The 17754-nt window shown below is 32.7% G+C and overlaps 5 protein-coding genes across 5 annotated transcripts; 3 read left to right on the forward strand and 2 right to left on the reverse strand.

Annotated features, from left to right (window-relative positions):
• The first annotated feature begins 116 nt into the window (after positions 1-116).
• On the forward strand, positions 117-2590 carry mIF2 (mitochondrial translation initiation factor 2). Its single transcript, XM_025161785.2, has 2 exons — positions 117-837; positions 906-2590. The coding sequence occupies exons 1-2, from the start codon at positions 231-233 to the stop codon at positions 2477-2479; spliced, it is 2181 nt and encodes a 726-aa protein (XP_025017553.2). The 5' UTR covers positions 117-230; the 3' UTR covers positions 2480-2590.
• On the reverse strand, positions 2525-4426 carry LOC107366754 (cyclin-dependent kinase 1-A). Its single transcript, XM_089268430.1, has 7 exons — positions 4409-4426; positions 4274-4313; positions 4033-4189; positions 3829-3952; positions 3425-3759; positions 3153-3294; positions 2525-3040 (listed from the first exon to the last, which is right to left on the reverse strand). Exons 2-7 carry the CDS (start codon positions 4308-4310, stop codon positions 2927-2929), a joined length of 909 nt encoding a protein of 302 aa, XP_089124556.1. The 5' UTR covers positions 4311-4313; positions 4409-4426; the 3' UTR covers positions 2525-2926.
• An 89-nt stretch (positions 4427-4515) lies between these two features.
• LOC107366753 (cyclin-dependent kinase 1-A) lies at positions 4516-6786 on the forward strand. The gene is made up of 6 exons (XM_015934386.3): positions 4516-4650; positions 4738-4894; positions 4980-5103; positions 5207-5541; positions 5695-5836; positions 6472-6786. The coding sequence occupies exons 1-6, from the start codon at positions 4614-4616 to the stop codon at positions 6583-6585; spliced, it is 909 nt and encodes a 302-aa protein (XP_015789872.2). The 5' UTR covers positions 4516-4613; the 3' UTR covers positions 6586-6786.
• A 1686-nt stretch (positions 6787-8472) lies between these two features.
• Positions 8473-10543, forward strand: LOC149094040 (uncharacterized). Its single transcript, XM_089268429.1, has 2 exons — positions 8473-9569; positions 9663-10543. The coding sequence occupies exons 1-2, from the start codon at positions 8615-8617 to the stop codon at positions 10244-10246; spliced, it is 1539 nt and encodes a 512-aa protein (XP_089124555.1). The 5' UTR covers positions 8473-8614; the 3' UTR covers positions 10247-10543.
• Positions 10544-10641: 98 nt separating this feature from the next.
• On the reverse strand, positions 10642-12814 carry LOC107366752 (motile sperm domain-containing protein 2). Its single transcript, XM_015934385.3, has one exon. It carries the CDS (start codon positions 12159-12161, stop codon positions 11172-11174), a length of 990 nt encoding a protein of 329 aa, XP_015789871.1. The 5' UTR covers positions 12162-12814; the 3' UTR covers positions 10642-11171.
• Between the last annotated feature and the right edge of the window lie 4940 nt (positions 12815-17754).

Here is a 17754-nt window from a genome sequence, read left to right on the forward strand (position 1 = left end):
ACGCTTTACTTTACCTGTGAAGTTTTACACCAAAAGTTGAAAAACTAAAGCATGAAAGAATGAAAGCAACAAAACTGGTTATCATCTTGAAATCAGCTGTGGATTATTATTTTGCCTCACAACACATGTAATGTTTGCTTTTATTTACTGTTTTTTTACAAAATTTGTATTTAAATTGTAATGTTTATTTCTGTAATTTAATATGTAATTAGTTTAATTCAATAACAATCATGTTGTCTTCATCATCACGGGTTGCTAAATCTCTGGTGTCAGTTGTTTTGAAAAATCATTTTCAACTGGGCAAAAAAGCTTCTCAACTAGAAACATGTTACCGGTCTTTTCATGGTACAAGGATAGTGTCTATTTCTTCGTCACCAGTGCTGTCATTTGCTGACAGACCATCAAAGTCCGACCCTCCGAGCAACAAAAAAGCAAAAGTAGTCGAGATATGGCATGGAATGGGACCTCGTGAGCTGGCTAAATCTTCAGGATTGACCGTTGAACAAGTCCGTGAACTAATGGATTTGTGTAATATAAAATGGATAAATTCGGTAGAAGATATCAAAACCATGTTGACTAAACTAAGATATCGGTTCACTATTGTCACAGCACCTTCAAAAGTTGTTAAAGAATCTGAAGATAATATATCAGAATTGATTGAACAATCAAGAGAACCAGAAGGGAAAGATCTCAAGCCAAGACCGCCAATTGTTACCATTATGGGTCATGTTGATCATGGGAAAACGACATTGTTAGATTCTCTGAGGCACAGTCAAATTGTCGAACAAGAATTTGGTGGAATCACTCAACACATCGGAGCATTCGCTGTAGCCTTGGGTAAGTGTTGCAATTCAAATTTTTAAGTTTCGTATCAACTAATATGTTTATTTTTTCTTCTATACTAGATGAAAGTATCTCCAGAATGAAAAAATTTGATGCATCGCTGGTTAAAAAGATAGTCACCTTTTTGGATACTCCAGGTCATGCTGCATTTTCAGCGATGCGACAAAGAGGAGCTAATGTTACAGATATTGTGGTCTTGGTAATAGCCGCTGATGATGGTGTAATGGAGCAAACTATCGAATCAATTAAATACGCTCAAAAAGCTGGAGTTCCAATGATAATAGCAGTTAATAAAATTGACAAAGTATCAAATGCTGATGAAGCCTTAAAAAGAATCAGAAGGCAGCTAAATGTTGAAGGCATTGTTACTGAAGCAGACGGAGGTGATGTCCAGGTTGTTACTATTAGTGCATTAAAAGGTGAAGGTTTGCGCGAACTAAAAGAAGCCATTTTAGCTTTGGCAGAAACCTTGGAATTAAAATCTTCATACGATGGTGGGATTGTTGGATCCGTTGTTGAATCAAAAATAGATCCGCATCGAGGAAAAATGGCAACTGTTTTAGTGAATCAAGGAATTTTGAAGAAAGGTTCATATATTTTAGCTGGTGAGGTTTCTTATTGTCGTGTCAGAGCCATGTTTGATGAACAAACTCGTCCCATTGAAACAACAACTCCTGGTTTTGCTAGTCAAGTAATCGGCTGGAGAGATGATGATTTACCTGAAGCGGGTGATATTGTTTATTCATTTCCAGATGAAAAGTCACTTCGTCAAATTGTCAAGAAAGCTCATGAAGTCCGAATGAAACAAAAGGCTCTTTATGATGCCGCTGAAGCAGCCAAGAAAAATGCTGCATTACGAGAAGAGTATACTACGAAAAGACAAGCTAGAATTGAAGCGAAAATACCTTTTTGGTATACAAAATATAAAGGTCCAAAAGTCAAAACTTATCAAGATGACCCCGATGAGTTATTTAAACTACGACTTTGCATAAAGGCTGATGTTCATGGCAGTGCAGAAGTTCTTTTAGACATAATTGACGCTTATCCTAATGATACTTCTCCTATAAAATTGGATTTGTTACATTATGGTGTTGGTGCAGTTACGGAAAATGACATCGAATTAGCCGCTTGTTTCCAAAACTCTGTTGTTTATGCTTTTAATGTTCCCATAAGCCCACAATTATTGAATCTAGCCAAAGAATCTAAGGTAAAAATCAAAACTTACAATGTTATTTATCATTTTGTTGATGATTTAATCCGATCTATCAACGAAATGATGCCAGAAAAAGATGACGAAGTTGTTATTGGAGAAGCTCTGGTACAAAAACAATTTCTAATCGAAGAGAAACGCAAATCTATTCCAGTTGCTGGCTGTCGATGTACTCGAGGTCCGATTCTTCGGGAAGATTGCTTCTATAAAGTAGTGAGGAATAATAAGACGGTTGCAGATGGACTTATAATTAGTTCGATGAAGCACTTAAAGGAAGATGTTAAATCAATAAACACGAACTTGGAATGCGGACTAAAATTTTCTAACCTGCCAGAGAACTTTAATTTCCTTCCATCAGATATTTTAGTTTGTTATAAATTGAAACAAGTGAAACCAACATGTAAATGGAGACCTCCAGGTTTCTAGTAGAAACCCGAAGGCAATAAACGTCAATATAATAAATTATGTAGATTTTGATGACGAAAATTGACTATTTAATAGTTGTGATTGCATTAAAACATGTATTTTTTTCTAAGATTTCGAAGTTGCATTTTAATAGCTGAAGAATACGAAACCATTATTATTAGTGATGATATCAAAACTTGTAGAATGAATGTTGACCCATGTAATTTTTTGCCTTAAACCATAAGAAAATAAGGTGAACTTGGAAAGTAATAGATGGTTTTGGAATTGTTTGTGTGTATTACCAATTTAAGCTAGAATGTGCAAAAGTTGATTTGACTTTAGACCATGATACATTTTTTTAGAAAGATTTTGGTTCGTTGTGATGGAAGAATGGAAAACATAGGAATAAAAATAGACATAAAAAGATACTAAAATTATGTGCTATAAAAGTAGATTTGAAAAACAAAACTAATATTCAGCATTATAATCTGGAAGTTTTGATATGTCCAAATCTTTAAAATAAGCATGTTTGACTGCAGCTTTAGCAGATACCCTCTTATTGGGATCGTAAATGAGCATCAACTGAAAAGTAAAATTTCACAAAAAAAATCAAAAGAAAAACAAATTAGAATTTGTAATTTAAAATTTAAAATTTAAGATAATTGGAAACAGATGAAATAATATATTATTTTACCTTTAAAAGATCGTCACCAGTTTCTCCGATAACTGGTTCAAATGAATTGAGAATATTTTCTTTCCAACATGGAAAATGACTTTTGTAAGCAGGTAATTTTGACACACCAGGCCAAGTTTGTTCAGTTGGTGTACCCAAAACTCTGCAATTACAAAAAAAAACAAAGAATATCGTAAAAATCATTGAATTTTCCCTCTTGAAAAGTAATTTTTATGACATAGTATTGTCTTATGGATCTAGCTGCTACGTAAAGTATTTCATATCTAATTTACCTGAAAATTCTAAAAAGTTGATCAATTTCGGAATCTCCACGGAATAATGGTCTCTTTGTAGCCATTTCAGCAAAAATACAACCAACTGACCACATATCTAAAGATGTTGAATAACGTTCCGAATTGAGTAAAACTTCCGGTGCTCTATACCAGAGAGTAACAACTTCATGAGTATATGGCCTAACTGGTATACCAAATGCACGAGCTAAACCAAAATCAGCCAATTTAATGATTCCTTTAGAATCTAGAAGGAGATTGTGGGGCTTCAAATCACGATGTATGGTTCTTCGTTGATGACAAAATTTCAAAGCTTGCAGAATTTGATACAAATAACTCTAAAAAATTCAAAAACAAACAACAAATCAGTAAAATTACCTGTATCAATAAATAGTAACAAAACTAACCTTAACCAACATTTTATCCACCATTTTATCTTCAGGTAAGCTGTCGAGGTATTTTTTCAAATCCATGGTCAAAAATTCAAAAACCAGGTACAGACGATTTTCTTGCATAATCACATCCTTCAAGCTAAAACACAAAAGAGATTTGATTATGAAATAAAATGGCAAAATACAAAGTAAACATTCAACAGAAAAAATATGACTTACAATACAATATTTGGATGTGCCAATTCTTTGAGAAGCGTTATTTCTCTAATAGCGGTCGGTGGCACACCTTCATCCTCATTTTCCAATCGGATTTTTTTCAGAGCCACCACAGCATCAGATTTACGTACCTTTGCTTTATAAACAACACCGTAGGTACCTTGAATTTTTTCAAACAGAAAGTAATATGATTTTTATAAGATAAAACTATTCAACTTCAAACATAATTTTTATTGAAACTTACCTTCACCAATTTTCTCCATCTTTTCAAAAGCTTCCATGGTCTTACAATTTAAAAAAATTAAGAGTTAAATTGTTAAAATCTTAAGGATGTAAATTTAAAACCAAAATACACAAAACAAAACGGTAACAATCTTACAATTCAAACTTTAACTTAACAGCTTAATTTTCCAACAAAAACGGTAGAGGACTCTGGTTAAAATGGCGCCAATGGATTCAATCACAACAATACAAGCAACATCGCTTTAAATTTAAAACGCTCCATGTGTGTATTTTGGTTTTTAAATTTATATCCTTTAAAATTTTAACAATTAAACTCTTAATTTTTTTTAAATTGCAAGACCATGGAAGCTTTTGAAAAGATGGAAAAAATTGGTGAAGGTAAGTTTTTATAAATAAAAATTATGTTTGAAGTTGAATAGTTTTATCTTATAGATATTATGTTACTTTCTGTTTGTAATATTCAAGGTACTTACGGTGTTGTTTATAAAGCAAAGGTACGTAAATCTGATGCTGTGGTGGCTCTGAAAAAAATCCGATTGGAAAATGAGGATGAAGGTGTGCCACCGACCGCTATTAGAGAAATAACGCTTCTCAAAGAATTGGCACATCCAAATATTGTATTGTAAGTCATTTTTTTCGGTTGAAATATTTTATTTTATAATAAATTTTCTATCTTATTTAATACTCGAATATCTTTTGTTTTCCAGTTTAAAGGATGTTATTATGCAAGAAAATCGTCTGTACCTGGTTTTTGAATTTTTGACCATGGATTTGAAAAAATACCTCGACAGCTTACCTGAGGATAAAATGATGGATAAAATGTTGGTTAAGGTTAGATTTTTTGATTTTTATTGATAAAGATGATATTTGTTTTTGATTTATTTCTTGTTTTTATTTAAATTTTTACTGATTTGTTGTTTTTTGAAATTTTTAGAGTTATCTGTATCAAATTCTGCAAGCTTTAAAATTTTGTCATCAACGAAGAACCATACATCGAGATTTGAAGCCACACAATCTCCTACTAGATTCTAAAGGAATCATTAAATTGGCTGATTTTGGTTTAGCTCGTGCATTTGGTATACCAGTTAGGCCATATACTCATGAAGTCGTTACTCTCTGGTATAGAGCACCGGAAGTTTTACTCAATTCGGAACGTTATTCAACATCTTTAGATATTTGGTCAGTGGGTTGTATTTTCGCTGAAATGGCTACAAAGAGACCATTATTCCGTGGAGATTCCGAAATTGATCAACTTTTTAGAATTTTCAGGTAAATTATCCGAAATAATTTTTTAGTATCTTGATTCCTATAGCAATGTCAAATACCATAATAATGTCATAGAAATTACTTTCCAAGAGAGAGCGAGAGAGAGATAGAGAGAAAAATTCAATTTTTTTGATTTTTTGTTTTTTGTAATTGTAGAGTTTTGGGTACACCAACTGAAAAAACTTGGCCTGGTGTATCAAAGTTACCTGCTTACAAAAGTCATTTTCCTTGCTGGAAAGAAAATATTCTCAATTCATTTGAACCAGTTATCGGAGAAACTGGTGACGATCTTTTAAAGGTAAAATAATACATTATTTCATTTGTTTTCATTTATTTATTGGAGCGATCCATTGATGGTTACCCTCGCATAGTTAATTTAACTTGAGATGCATAAAAACACTTTCAAATTACTTTCCAGGTCTTGTTTGATCAGGGAAAAAGGTTTGGACAATTTCTGATTAGTTTTGATTAAGTTGTGCGCAAAAACAAAAATTTTTGACGGAGAAATTTTTTGAGCTCAGAAATCACAATTTTTGCAGATTTTTCGAAATTTTGGACTTGAAATAAGACTTTCAGCTGCATCTGGACCTCAGATTGGATGCATAAGGGGGCTGAATTCTGTAGATACAGTCTAAAGTCTTTATTTCTCGCGCAAATTCGAAAAATCTGTAAAAATTTTCAATTCTGAACTCAAAAAATTTCTCCGTCAAAAATTTTTGTTTTTGCGCAAAACTTAATCAAAACTAATCAGAAATTGTCCAAACCTTTTTCCCTGATCAAAAAAGACCTGGAGAGTAATTTGAAAGTGTTTTTATGCATCTCAAGTTAAATTAACTATGCGAGGGTAACCATCAATGGATCGCTCCAATACATTTTAAATTTCAAATTCTAATTTGTTTTTCTTCCAATTTTTTTCTCAATTTCACTTTTCAGTTGATGCTCATTTACGATCCTCATAAGAGGGTATCTGCTAAAGCTGCAGTTAAACATGCTTATTTTAAAGATTTGGACATATCAAAACTTCCAGATTATAATGCTGAATATTAGTTTTGTTTTTCAAATCTACTTTTAAAGAACACAATTTTATTATCTTTTATCTCTATTTTTATTCCTATGTTTTCCATTCTTTCATCACAAATTACCTAAAATGAACCAAAATCTTTCTAAAAAATGTATCATGGTCTAAAGTCAAATCAACTTTTGCACATTCTAGCTTAAATTGGCAATACAAAACAACACACAAACAAATTTTTAAATATTTATTTTTAGTAGCTTCCAATTGTTCAGCGGTTCGTGTTGCAAACTTACAATCAATGATCCAAATCAGCCATACTAATTATTTGTATACATCCACTCTTCAATCATATAACGCAATTAGGAACCAGTAAATCGCGTCATAATAAGATCATTACAGTTAAAATACGTCAATATTCCTGCTAAATTAAAAGAGCGTCAATCAGAATCTTGATGCCGATTCATCTGAACACCAATTACAGGCTTCACCAATACTTCCTACATCTAAAGACTACCATCAATCGTCGGGCATCTACTCAATTAAACATCTCTGTCTAGTTTCAGCTGCCTCAAGGTAGTTCATGTTAGCATTGATCCATCCAAGGTGAAGTTGACGTAACTGCGTATTGTCATTATCGTGATAACTTAAGTACATAAGAGTATTTCTGGTTTAATTGCTAAAAGCTTGTCCAAAAGTGCATTTATAACGTTCTCAATGTCTATTTAATCGTCGCCGTTTTGTTGGTCATTTAACTTGTACGGATCAACTAAAGAATTGAATCTAATTAACCTTTCAGGTTCACGATGAACTTGTAGTATTTTCCTTATCATTTTATATTCAATTGTAATTTTTATAATTGAATAACTTGTAATGGTCAAAATGATAAAACCTTTTTCCTTGTTTTTGAAACATTGAACATAAATCTTTTATGTGATAAATATCTTACGACTTATTAAAGATGAAGAGTTCAATGAAAGTTAAATAAACTCTTAAAACCGATAAATTATCATTTTAATAGATATTAGAATCATGTTTTTTATCTTACATCATTTATGATTACTCGATGGGAATTCCTGGATAGATTCAATTTAAAAGAAACTTACAATTTATACAAGACTGTTAACATGTTAATGATGAAAAATATGGCAGCAGTCAAAGTGAAATACAATTAGGAATTCTGGAAGCAGCCTTGAAGAGCTTAATATATTCCGTAATTGCCGAAGGTAACCATAGGTGCGATTAACTAACTGATGAGGATCAACATTACTAGATAAAATCAAAGGACATCAGCTAGAGACATTGAATTGAATAAAATGTCTTAAAAATTCAGACTTGAATGAACGACTTGTCACCACACATACACTTTACATGTACTTAGCCAACTCGTTTGAATGCTTAAGCAAATATTGTGGATCTTACAGGCATTTGTAGTTGAATCAACACTAAACAGTGAGTCTTTAGATTGAGAAACAATTAATTTTGTAAGCCAACTGTCCATCAATAGCGGTTATTTCAACAATGAAAGCTGAAGCAGCGATTGTTAAACCTGAAAACTGGTTTAGAGTTGCAACTATCGAAGCACTTTTAGTACCTTTTTAACAAGGAAAAAGCCAACCGATTAAATCAACTTCCTTTTAATATAATCTAATTGAGATGGTATAACAAGGAAAAGTAAATTAAATAAATTTCAAATCAATTGGTAGAGTAAATTGGGTTTTCAATTTGATTGAAAAGCAAAACATGAAAAATAGATCAAAACAAAATAACAATAACAAGATAAATTATAAAATTTGCTCGGAAAATAGTGTGAATAAGCTAATTATCCAGCTTTAATTTATTAAATTGACAAATTTCTTCGTCTTTTCATGTTCCAATAAATATCTGATTTCAGTTTTTAATATGAAATTTACTTTTACTCAATTTTTATTAAAATATTTTAAATCAACCATTTTCAACAAATCCAAGTTAACATTGAAATCACTCGAATCCTTTTCGATTCAATCGGATATCTTTGACGAATCCGATCGACTGTTTATTTTTTGTAAGCCAGTGTAATGAAAAATGTACAGTATCTATGTTTTAATTTTAGTGTCTACTTTTGGTTCTTCAATATATTGTCAATCATGTTTTTACACCACAACAGCTTGTGCAATTCCGTCCATATGTTGCGTTAGATTGAGCATTCCTAAATCAATACCTCGAACTGGAGGACTTGTTAGGATCATTCCTAATTTTCCAGTGGATACCGATATTAAAAACAGGCCTGGTGACTTTATCCTTCGTTTTCAATCTACTATTTATGAATCTTCTACTACATTGAAATTCAATTATAGTAATAATTTTGTGTGTAATAATATAAGTATTTTTATTTCAACTTGGACATGTGATATTAAGAAACAACAAGATAATAAGCTAAATGCAAAAGAGCAAATTGAAATCGTATATCTAATTGATAATGCCAATTGTTGCAGGAGTAGACTAAATATGAGCATTTTTAGTGAAATTTACGCTCGTGATCCCGGCATTACATATGCACCAGACTACACTTTCCTAGGACAAAAAGGAATCATTAAGGTTCAGTTCACTTATTGTCCAAATGAATATTTTACTGATTACACAAAATTCACTTTGAATAATAAAAACCTTGGCCATGAAGTTGATAAAAAACATGTCTTCTTTGGATCTCTGTGCACATTCTTGCTGACGATGTCTGGTGATTCCGCTGGTGCATCTTTCATGACCGTGATTATCAAGATAAATAATCGACCCTTGGCAACTAATATGACCATTTACATCCGAGAGACACCATCTTTTGAAGCCACCGAGTGGATAACATTTCAAAAACGACCCCTAAATCTGCCCTTAAGGGGCAAAAATTTCGACTCATTGTATCAGCCTCACTATCAATTGTTTACGTCAAAAGGCGTAAAAAATGTAACAGTGTTCGAATCATTTTTGACACCCTGTCGAGTTGTAAACAGCACTTTGATGCAATGTGCTCCTCTAATTATTGAAGGTAATGTGTTTCATGAAAAATTTAGTATAGTGATGTATTCACATGAAAAGAAGGTTAATGCTGCCTATAACTTGAATATTCAATTTATGCCAGCGCCAGTGATTCTGTTTGCTCGGTTCAGCATGGAAACTGATATAATATTGGAAATATTTCATGACTATATTGTTCCAAGTTATTCACGTCCAGTTGTTCACATTGTCCTTATAAAACAAAATGTCACCCTCCTTAAAAAGAAATGTGTCGATGTTTTTTTAAAACCTGATTCCAACAAGATGACCTGTTTGCTAAACGAGACTGTTAATAAGAAGTTTCAGTGGTGGGTGGAAATGACCGTTGATAATTACACATTGGATCGCTATTGTTTAGTTGCCTGTGATACCAACCTCGTTGATTCATCTGATACTTTGCTGACTTTTATTTTAATCGCTATACTCATTGGGTTGATTATTTTACCCTTGATTTATGTTTATCTGGAGTGGAAAGCGAAACGTCAACCAGTCGAAAGATATAAAAGTAAACTACATGGAAATACTCTGGCACATCCAAAGAGTTTGTTGTCTTTTTTAAGCAAAAAATCGCATGATAATATTGTCAAGTCATATTCAAGTTCTTGTCGTTCTAAGAGGAGTCGTCTATCACAGAAAAGGTCAAGGCAAAGAGCAATGAGCATTGAGTAAACATGGTATTGCAACTGGAATTGATCCTGACTCGATAGAGGAAACATGATCACATCTTACGGTCATTGATTTAAAAGCTAATCAAACAGAGGCCATTTCGTCTGGATCTTAGTGTTGCGAAGAATTGGTTAAACTTTGAAAGAAACGTTGAAATGTTCGTCAGTAGTTTATGGAAACTACGCTAAACTCAATGATGCTGTTTCATAGTTGACTGGTTTTACAGGCGTTCAAGGCTAACCAAAACTTGTTAAGTTAGTTAATTTGAATGGTTTGCATTAAATTACTCTGTAATTTGACCATCAATCAAGTGAGGCAAGAGTGAGGTTTGACGAGGATTGAAATTACACAATTTACGAGAAAGGGTTCAAGAAATCAAGGTTGGAAATGCAATATGGTGATGTGAAAAAATATTATTTATTAATAGTACAATATAATCACCAAATGTTTACATTTTTACAATTTTTTACTCGAAAGAGATTCATTTGGGAACAAAAGGGTGAGCTGAATCAGCAGGAAATGTATCTCAGTGAGTGTGAAGAAGAAATAAGTAAAAAATATTAATTTTGTTAAAAAAGAGAAAATTTGATCAGTTTTCAAAACCGACAAAAAAATGAATCCAAGTGTAACAAAAATATTAACGAAATTGGTAAAGCGGCAAAGATTTAGATTGATTAATATTCTGATATTGTGAACCGGTTATGTTTCCTTTGATAACAATTGATTGATGAGAAGGTGGTAAATGACGATGAAGACGGTTAAACAATGAGAGTGTTTTTCGATGTTGGTCGAGATGGCAAAGTGTTAAAGAGAAACAATAGATAATGAGGATGATGAATGTTCCTGTGATGATGTTAACAGTTGTGTATAATGTTCAAACAATGATCATCATCATGGTAAACATGGATTCTTTTTTATATTGTTGCTTTCAAGGATCCACTTCAACACAAAGTTCGGGTTTCAAGTATTGAATAAAAGGTTTGATCAATTTATCAACATCAGCTTTAGTCATGTTAAACTCCTTCTCAGCCATTTCGTAGCAAGAGATAGCTCCTTTAGGTACTCGACGATAGTTGACTGTACAGGTACCACCTAGCCAATCAGGTAAATTGGATTCATCAATTAACTCGTTCAACTCTTTTTTGCCTCCAAATTTAATCTTTGCAACAGAATCAGAAGGTAAAAAGGATATCACCATATTGGCAAAGGCACCAAGAAGCCAGGGTAAACCGTAAAGCAAGGCTGTGGCCACACCGCGAGGATAACGATTACGAAGGGTACCAAAGAGAAACATGATCATGTCAAGATCAGTGTTGAAAAAATTGGCATCTGAAGCATCAAGAATGATAATCCAAGATTCCCTTGATTCCTTGGCTGAATCCAATTGTTCAATCACATTGACTAAGTAGTGTTTTATTTTATCTTCTAACTGTTCAATTTTACGATGAATTTTACCACGAATGTAAAGTGTTGGTCTACCTTGTCGATCCTTCTCGTAAGGAATCAGTGCAGCAATCTGATAAATCTCTTTGGGTATGGTAAAAGGGTCAAAAGAGTTGACACCAAAGGATCGTCTCCATTCCATTGTTGACCGTAATTTCTCATAAGAATCCTCAACTGATTCACTAGGATCTGCCATGAACCTTGAAACCCAGAAATCCTTTTCCATCACTTTCCTGTGGTCACATTCATCATACAGTTCGGGATGAGATTCGTATTCTTTAGCAAACATTGACCTAATGGTGGCAATTTTTTCTTGATATTTTTCACTTGAATCTTGTTTTCCATCACTTTTTTTACTTTGCTTTGTAGAGTTAACACCTTTCAATTTTCCACATTTTAAATTGTCATCACTATTGTTGTTGTTATTGTTGAATATCGATGAACCAGAATTTGCTGCATCCATTTCCAATGACATCTTAGCAATGTAAATATGGGTTTATAATAAAGATGAGAAAAAAACCGTTGAACTGGAAAACTAAAGAGTCAACTAACAACTAACAGGTTAAAACAAATGACTAACGTTTTGTTTTTCTGTTAGCTTACAGAAACTGTTAAAAGGGGAAAATAAAGACACTATAAAATGCAAGGCACAAAAAAATCAGTAAATTACGCTCACTTCGGATTATTAGTTAAATTGTACTTTTACAATGTGTATTGAGGTTCATGCGAACCAATACTTAAAATGATCGAAGGGAAATTTTCAGTTGTATTTGAGTAATCAAGTAAAGTGAGATAATGATGATGAAAAGAGAGAGTGAAGAGGGAGGATTGATAAATTGTCGGTTAAGGTGAAAATTGAAATTTGAGTAGTCAAACGAGATTTAACAATCCACTTTCCTCTCTCTCTCTCTCTTTCTCCTTCTCTTTATACATTTATATAAAGGAAGATTATTAGCAAAAAAGTGTTGATGATGATTGGTGAGAGATGAGGAAGAAATGCACAAGAAATGGTAAGGGTACTTACAAAGAAGAAAGCTCTTGACCAGTTGAAACCTTTTTTTCCGTTTGACCTCATAACAATTGTAAGGTAAATTTGCTGAAAGGAAATTTTTCTCTTTTCCATCAGATTAATTTGCTTTTCATGATTTGAAACATTTTTCGTTTGGCTTTTCACAATTGCTAAGCAACATCAAGAATTAAAAATCATCTTCAATCCTTTCAGATTTACTCTCAGTCTAACCTCACAAGAGTGGCTCGACCGAATGACATTTTAAAAGCTAATGGAAATATTTGAAATTCAAAAATTTTAGGGTTTCAGAACTTTCTCAACAAGCTAATATATCTATTCAACAGGAAACAGAACGATCTTTAGTTTTATAACATTAGTGTTTTTCAACAAAATAGTGATACAGAAAGCTAATGGTGAAATTTTTTGTCGATTTAACAAAGTTAGCAATATTCATCCATTCAGAATGGCTGTTTTACCCAAGATATTCATAGCATAGTCAGGAATGGAAATACGAATTGATTGTTAGTTCTGTAATGTTGTAAAAAGCTCTGAAAACATGTAATAATTCATCGTTGATCAAGTTGTGTAATGATTTTGTATTTACTCGGAGTACAATATTATTTCAATAGATGGCAGTGACAACTCAATCTACATCTTCATTTGACTTGGATTTAAAGTTAATGAAAACTTATTGGAAACCGTTTGGTATAACTTCCGTATCTAGTCTGCAGAATTTCTTGGTGAAACTTTGAGACTTTATAGAACTCGACGAGCTGAGTTCGATCATTTTATGCGGAAACGCACCCCTAACGAACAAAAATCGTACTTGTGTAAACGCGCTTTAGGACATTTCAAGCGTTTCGCATGCACATGGAACCATTTTTTCGACATTCATTATTAATGATGTTCAGTTAATTTCGTGAGTAAAGTTTAATGACTCTAGCACATATATTAACTGAGATATGGGTCGATAAACATGTACAGCAAGATAAACAGTCGAGTTCTGCAAGTACAGAATGTTTCATTGCGAAAATCCGCAGGCTGGATAATGATTGGGGAAAATGAGAGCTGTTGGTAAATTGAAAAAAGTGTTCAATCGTTGATGTTTTCCAACAAGTTTAGGATCGACGAATTTAACCTCTCTTTTTTACTTTTACGGTCCTGGAAAACGGAGTTTCGACTATAACTGAACTGATCTGTTGTATAGAAACTCGAAAAATGAGTGCATATTCTAGTTGTTTTTTAAAATTTACACCAATTGAATGAATTTCATGAAAAATCTGCTTTCATAATCAAAAGATGCTCTAAGTTTCAACTTTGACCTCGAATTCCTTAAAAGCTGTCGATCGGAGAAATTTTAAATGCCACTAATGGACTCAGTTTTTATACTCCTACAAACCCACAAAGTCTCAAATCTTAAGTTAAATGTTCAAGTTTCTCAAGGCTCAAAGCAACTCGACTCTTTGGCCTGACTTTGGGCCATCCATTGCTTGATATTCCTGGTTGTGGGTTGGGTTACATGCCACAAGATACAGCTTTAAATGACAATTTGACCATTTCTGAGATTATCAACTATTTTGGTGCTTTGTATAGGATCCCAAACAAAGAGTGTAAAGCCAAAGCAAAAGTGTTGTGTGAACGCTTAGGCCTTCCACAAGAGTCTCGATCCATAGGTCAACTAAGTGGTGGACAACAACGTAGAGTTTCATTCATCTGCACTCTTATCCATAAACCAAGGTTAATGATTCTCGATGAGCCAACAGTTGGTTGCGATCCAATAGTTATTGAAGTCATGTGGCGTGTATCCTTGAAATAGCTCGATCCTTTGCAACAACAGTTATTGTTAAGGTATCCATATCTCGCTAAGGCTTTGAATGCATCTGCTTGGCGTATTAGTCGTCATGTCCTTCACCATCCAATGTTAGCTCAGTCGCCCATCGTGAATGTCGACCCGATAGCTGAGCCTGAACTTGAAGAAGATCAATACAATTCTCGAAATTACTTCATCCAAGTGTTCACGATGGACTGGTCCTTCTTTGTCTTCCTTTATTTGTCAATTTCGTAATAAACTATGGAATAGTGCTGATAAAAACTTGAACATTTAAGTTAAGATTTGAGACTTTGTGGGTTTGTAGGAGTATAAAAACTGAGTCCATAAACGGCATTGCAAATTTCTTCGATCGACATTTTTGTGGGAATCGAGGTCAAAGTTGAAACTTGGATCATCCTTTGTTCAGTTACGAAAACAGATTTTTTATGGAATTCATTTAATTCGTCAACTTTGTCTAACCTCCACTTTCCAGGGACGTGAAAGTACCCAATGAACATACAATTTTTTTTGACAAAAAATTGATCAATTTTTTACGCAAAATTGAGTCAATGATTGACTCAATTAAAAGTCAAAATCAAATTGAACACAAATGTTCGTTTTTTGTCTCAAAAAAGACTCAAGTTCAGAATCACAATTTCTGACAGTCAGAATGATCTTGGAAATTTCTAATTTTCAAAATTAGAAACTCCAAAATTTTCAAGTAAAATGAGAAAAAGCTTTGAATGATTGATATCAGAATAACATTTTTAATGAATTTGATGGATTGTTATAAAAGAGATCATAGAATCAATGTAAAATTCAAAAACTAGGCAAATTGTTGACACTTTTTAAATGGAAAATAGATATTTTGATAAAATTTGGCTTGAATTATTGTGAAAAATTATCTTTGAAAATTAGTAAAAATAAACTTGGAAACAGGATCCAGAATACCATAATAAACCAGAATAACATATATGAAACAGTGAATTTAATCAATCTCCATATCTTTGATTTCTTGGGAGAAATCCATTTTCTCGATTTCCGAGTTGCTTTGTGAATCTTTGAAAATTTGATGAAGGCAATTACTCGATAGATTTTCTTTGATTTCCAAATATGAAGCGAAAATGTCGCTGATTTCATCAATAAAATAATCCAACCTCTTTGATTTTTCTTTAGGGAGAATAATTTTTCTAATAATCTTTTTCCCGATCGAACTATTAACTGATACCTTTTTTGGATTGAATTTTGATTTATAGATTTGATTGGCTGAGGAAAAAGTGAAAGAAAATAGAATTAGAATTCAAATGATAATGCATGGATAAAGTGAGGAAAAAGGATACTTACGTTTAACCATGGTTCTTGATTATTTATTTTTGATATTATAAGATGATAATGAGGCGATGATGTGACGATGATTCGATGATGATTTGGTGGCAAAAAGAGCGGAGATTCACAATTTAATTCACAATTTAATTCACAATGTAAGATGATTGAACGCTATCTTAGAAATTGTTAAAGCGCATTGAAAAAAGATTCAACAGACAGAAATTTTGATGGAATGATTAATAGATATTGAGAAAAAGAATCACAATTAAACACTAATTTTAAAGAAACAGGATATCTGATTGAGGAAAACTAATTAAAGAAATAAACTGGTGATGAAAAACAATTAATGAAAAGAATTTGTGAAAAAAGAATTGAATTAATGATGGCTTTCGAGAAAATAAAGCGTAAATGGCGTAAGAAAGCCTAAGAAAGCGTAAGAAAACGTAGAAAAAAGCTTAAATGTTGAAGAGGAAAGGTTCGATCAAAAAGTCGCGGTGATACTTGTAATGGAATTTAGTGCTATTTATAATGAAGCATTTTTTGATTTTTTGGTCAAGTTTCACATACGATTCACCATAATTAGCTTTCTTAATTTCAAACAAGTGAGAAAGCTTGAATAAAAAGGATCCAGTGATTCCTTTGAATGAGATTCTGACCGGTGAAACATCTATGAGATGACAAAAAGCATAGAACTCGTTTCTAAAGCTGAAAATAATCTGAATTTCCATATATTCCTCGTCATTGGATTTGATTATGGAATCACATCGAACTTTATTCTTGCCATATTGAATTGAAGAAAATCTTTTTCCATTGATTGAAACCGTCTTGAATAATGAAATTTCATATTCATCTGCTTCTCGGCCAAGAATTTGGCGAATTCGATCCAACATTTGTGTCTCTTCCATGTGATTCTCAGTTTCTTTGATAGGAATAACGCGTTTCATATCTTCATCATATTGATAATCATTGAAACCAAAATCACGTTTCTCTTTTTCACTTAATGGCCAGTTCACTATTGAATTCAATATCTCTTGATATCTAAAATCGTTGATGAATATTCTTACTAGAGATGGAGCGATATTTGATGATCGTCTCACTTTTTCTTTGAGAATGCCCATGTAATTTTCAAGAGCGTAAGATGAGATGTTCTTGGTCGGACCGAGAAACATGACGGAATCAGGTAGATGGCTTAGAATGTGTAGATTATAAGACATGAAAGAGATTCCATAAATTTCCAAAACACCTTTCTGAAATTCATATATAAGATTCTTCAATTCAGAAACAGAATCTTGATCAATCGGTCCACAATGAGAAATTTGTTGGATTCTAATGAAAACAAGAATATGGTTGATCACTTTCGGTTTAAGTAAACCTTTCATCAGGGGCAGAAAATAATAAGATAAAAACGCTTCATATTCAGAGCTTTTCCAAAATTTGATATGCTCTAGATTTCTTGGAGCTCTGGTAATTTCTGATGGAACAGAAATATCTTCAATTCTTCTGGATAATTCTTTTCTGAAATATGACTTTTCAACTCTTTTCTCAAATACAGTGATATTAGTTTCTCCAAGCCAACCGCGTAAAAATAAGCCACGAAAGATTCCCAAAATTAAACAATGCATGTGTTCAACTGCTATGCCATCTACAATATTGAATTTGGATAATTGTAAAAGTGGTGATCCACCAATAATGCCATGAAATCTAGATTCTTGATTCAGTTGAATTTCTTCACCAAGATTCAAACTTTCGAAATTAATGAAATCTTCATGTTTTCTTTTAATCTGCTGTATTTCATTTTGATCCAAAACAGAATAGATTCTTGATCCTCGCGTCGATGATGTTGCTTTGATGAGACACCAATCACATCCATAGATATGATTGTATTGTCTAGCCCCTCTTAGATATGCTCTCATAGGAGCATCT

Source organism: Tetranychus urticae, chromosome 2 (assembly GCF_039701765.1).
Source record: "Tetranychus urticae isolate SD_2017Ah chromosome 2, NJAU_TeUrti_SD_1.0, whole genome shotgun sequence".
NCBI classification, from domain to species: Eukaryota; Metazoa; Arthropoda; class Arachnida; order Trombidiformes; family Tetranychidae; genus Tetranychus; species Tetranychus urticae.

What these genes read in the sequence shown, in the direction of transcription:
- mIF2 (XM_025161785.2), top strand. Translation starts at nt 231, where the DNA reads ATGTTGTCTTCATCATCACGGGTTGCTAAATCTCTGGTGTCAGTTGTT. An exon ending in AGCATTCGCTGTAGCCTTGG is followed by an intron (nt 838 to 905) that starts GTAAGTGTTGCA and finishes CTTCTATACTAG; the next exon opens with ATGAAAGTATCTCCAGAATG.
- LOC107366754 (XM_089268430.1), bottom strand. Translation starts at nt 4,310, where the DNA reads ATGGAAGCTTTTGAAAAGATGGAGAAAATTGGTGAAG. An exon ending in GCACATCCAAATATTGTATT is followed by an intron (nt 3,953 to 4,032) that starts GTAAGTCATATT and finishes TTTGTGTTTTAG; the next exon opens with CTTGAAGGATGTGATTATGC. An exon ending in CTGGTGACGATCTTTTAAAG is followed by an intron (nt 3,041 to 3,152) that starts GTAAAATAATAT and finishes TTTACTTTTCAG; the next exon opens with TTGATGCTCATTTACGATCC.
- LOC107366753 (XM_015934386.3), top strand. Translation starts at nt 4,614, where the DNA reads ATGGAAGCTTTTGAAAAGATGGAAAAAATTGGTGAAG. An exon ending in TGGATAAAATGTTGGTTAAG is followed by an intron (nt 5,104 to 5,206) that starts GTTAGATTTTTT and finishes TGAAATTTTTAG; the next exon opens with AGTTATCTGTATCAAATTCT. An exon ending in CAACTTTTTAGAATTTTCAG is followed by an intron (nt 5,542 to 5,694) that starts GTAAATTATCCG and finishes TTGTAATTGTAG; the next exon opens with AGTTTTGGGTACACCAACTG.
- LOC149094040 (XM_089268429.1), top strand. Translation starts at nt 8,615, where the DNA reads ATGTACAGTATCTATGTTTTAATTTTAGTGTCTACTTTTGGTTCTTCA. An exon ending in TGCTCCTCTAATTATTGAAG is followed by an intron (nt 9,570 to 9,662) that starts GTAATGTGTTTC and finishes AATTTATGCCAG; the next exon opens with CGCCAGTGATTCTGTTTGCT.
- LOC107366752 (XM_015934385.3), bottom strand. Translation starts at nt 12,161, where the DNA reads ATGTCATTGGAAATGGATGCAGCAAATTCTGGTTCATCGATATTCAAC.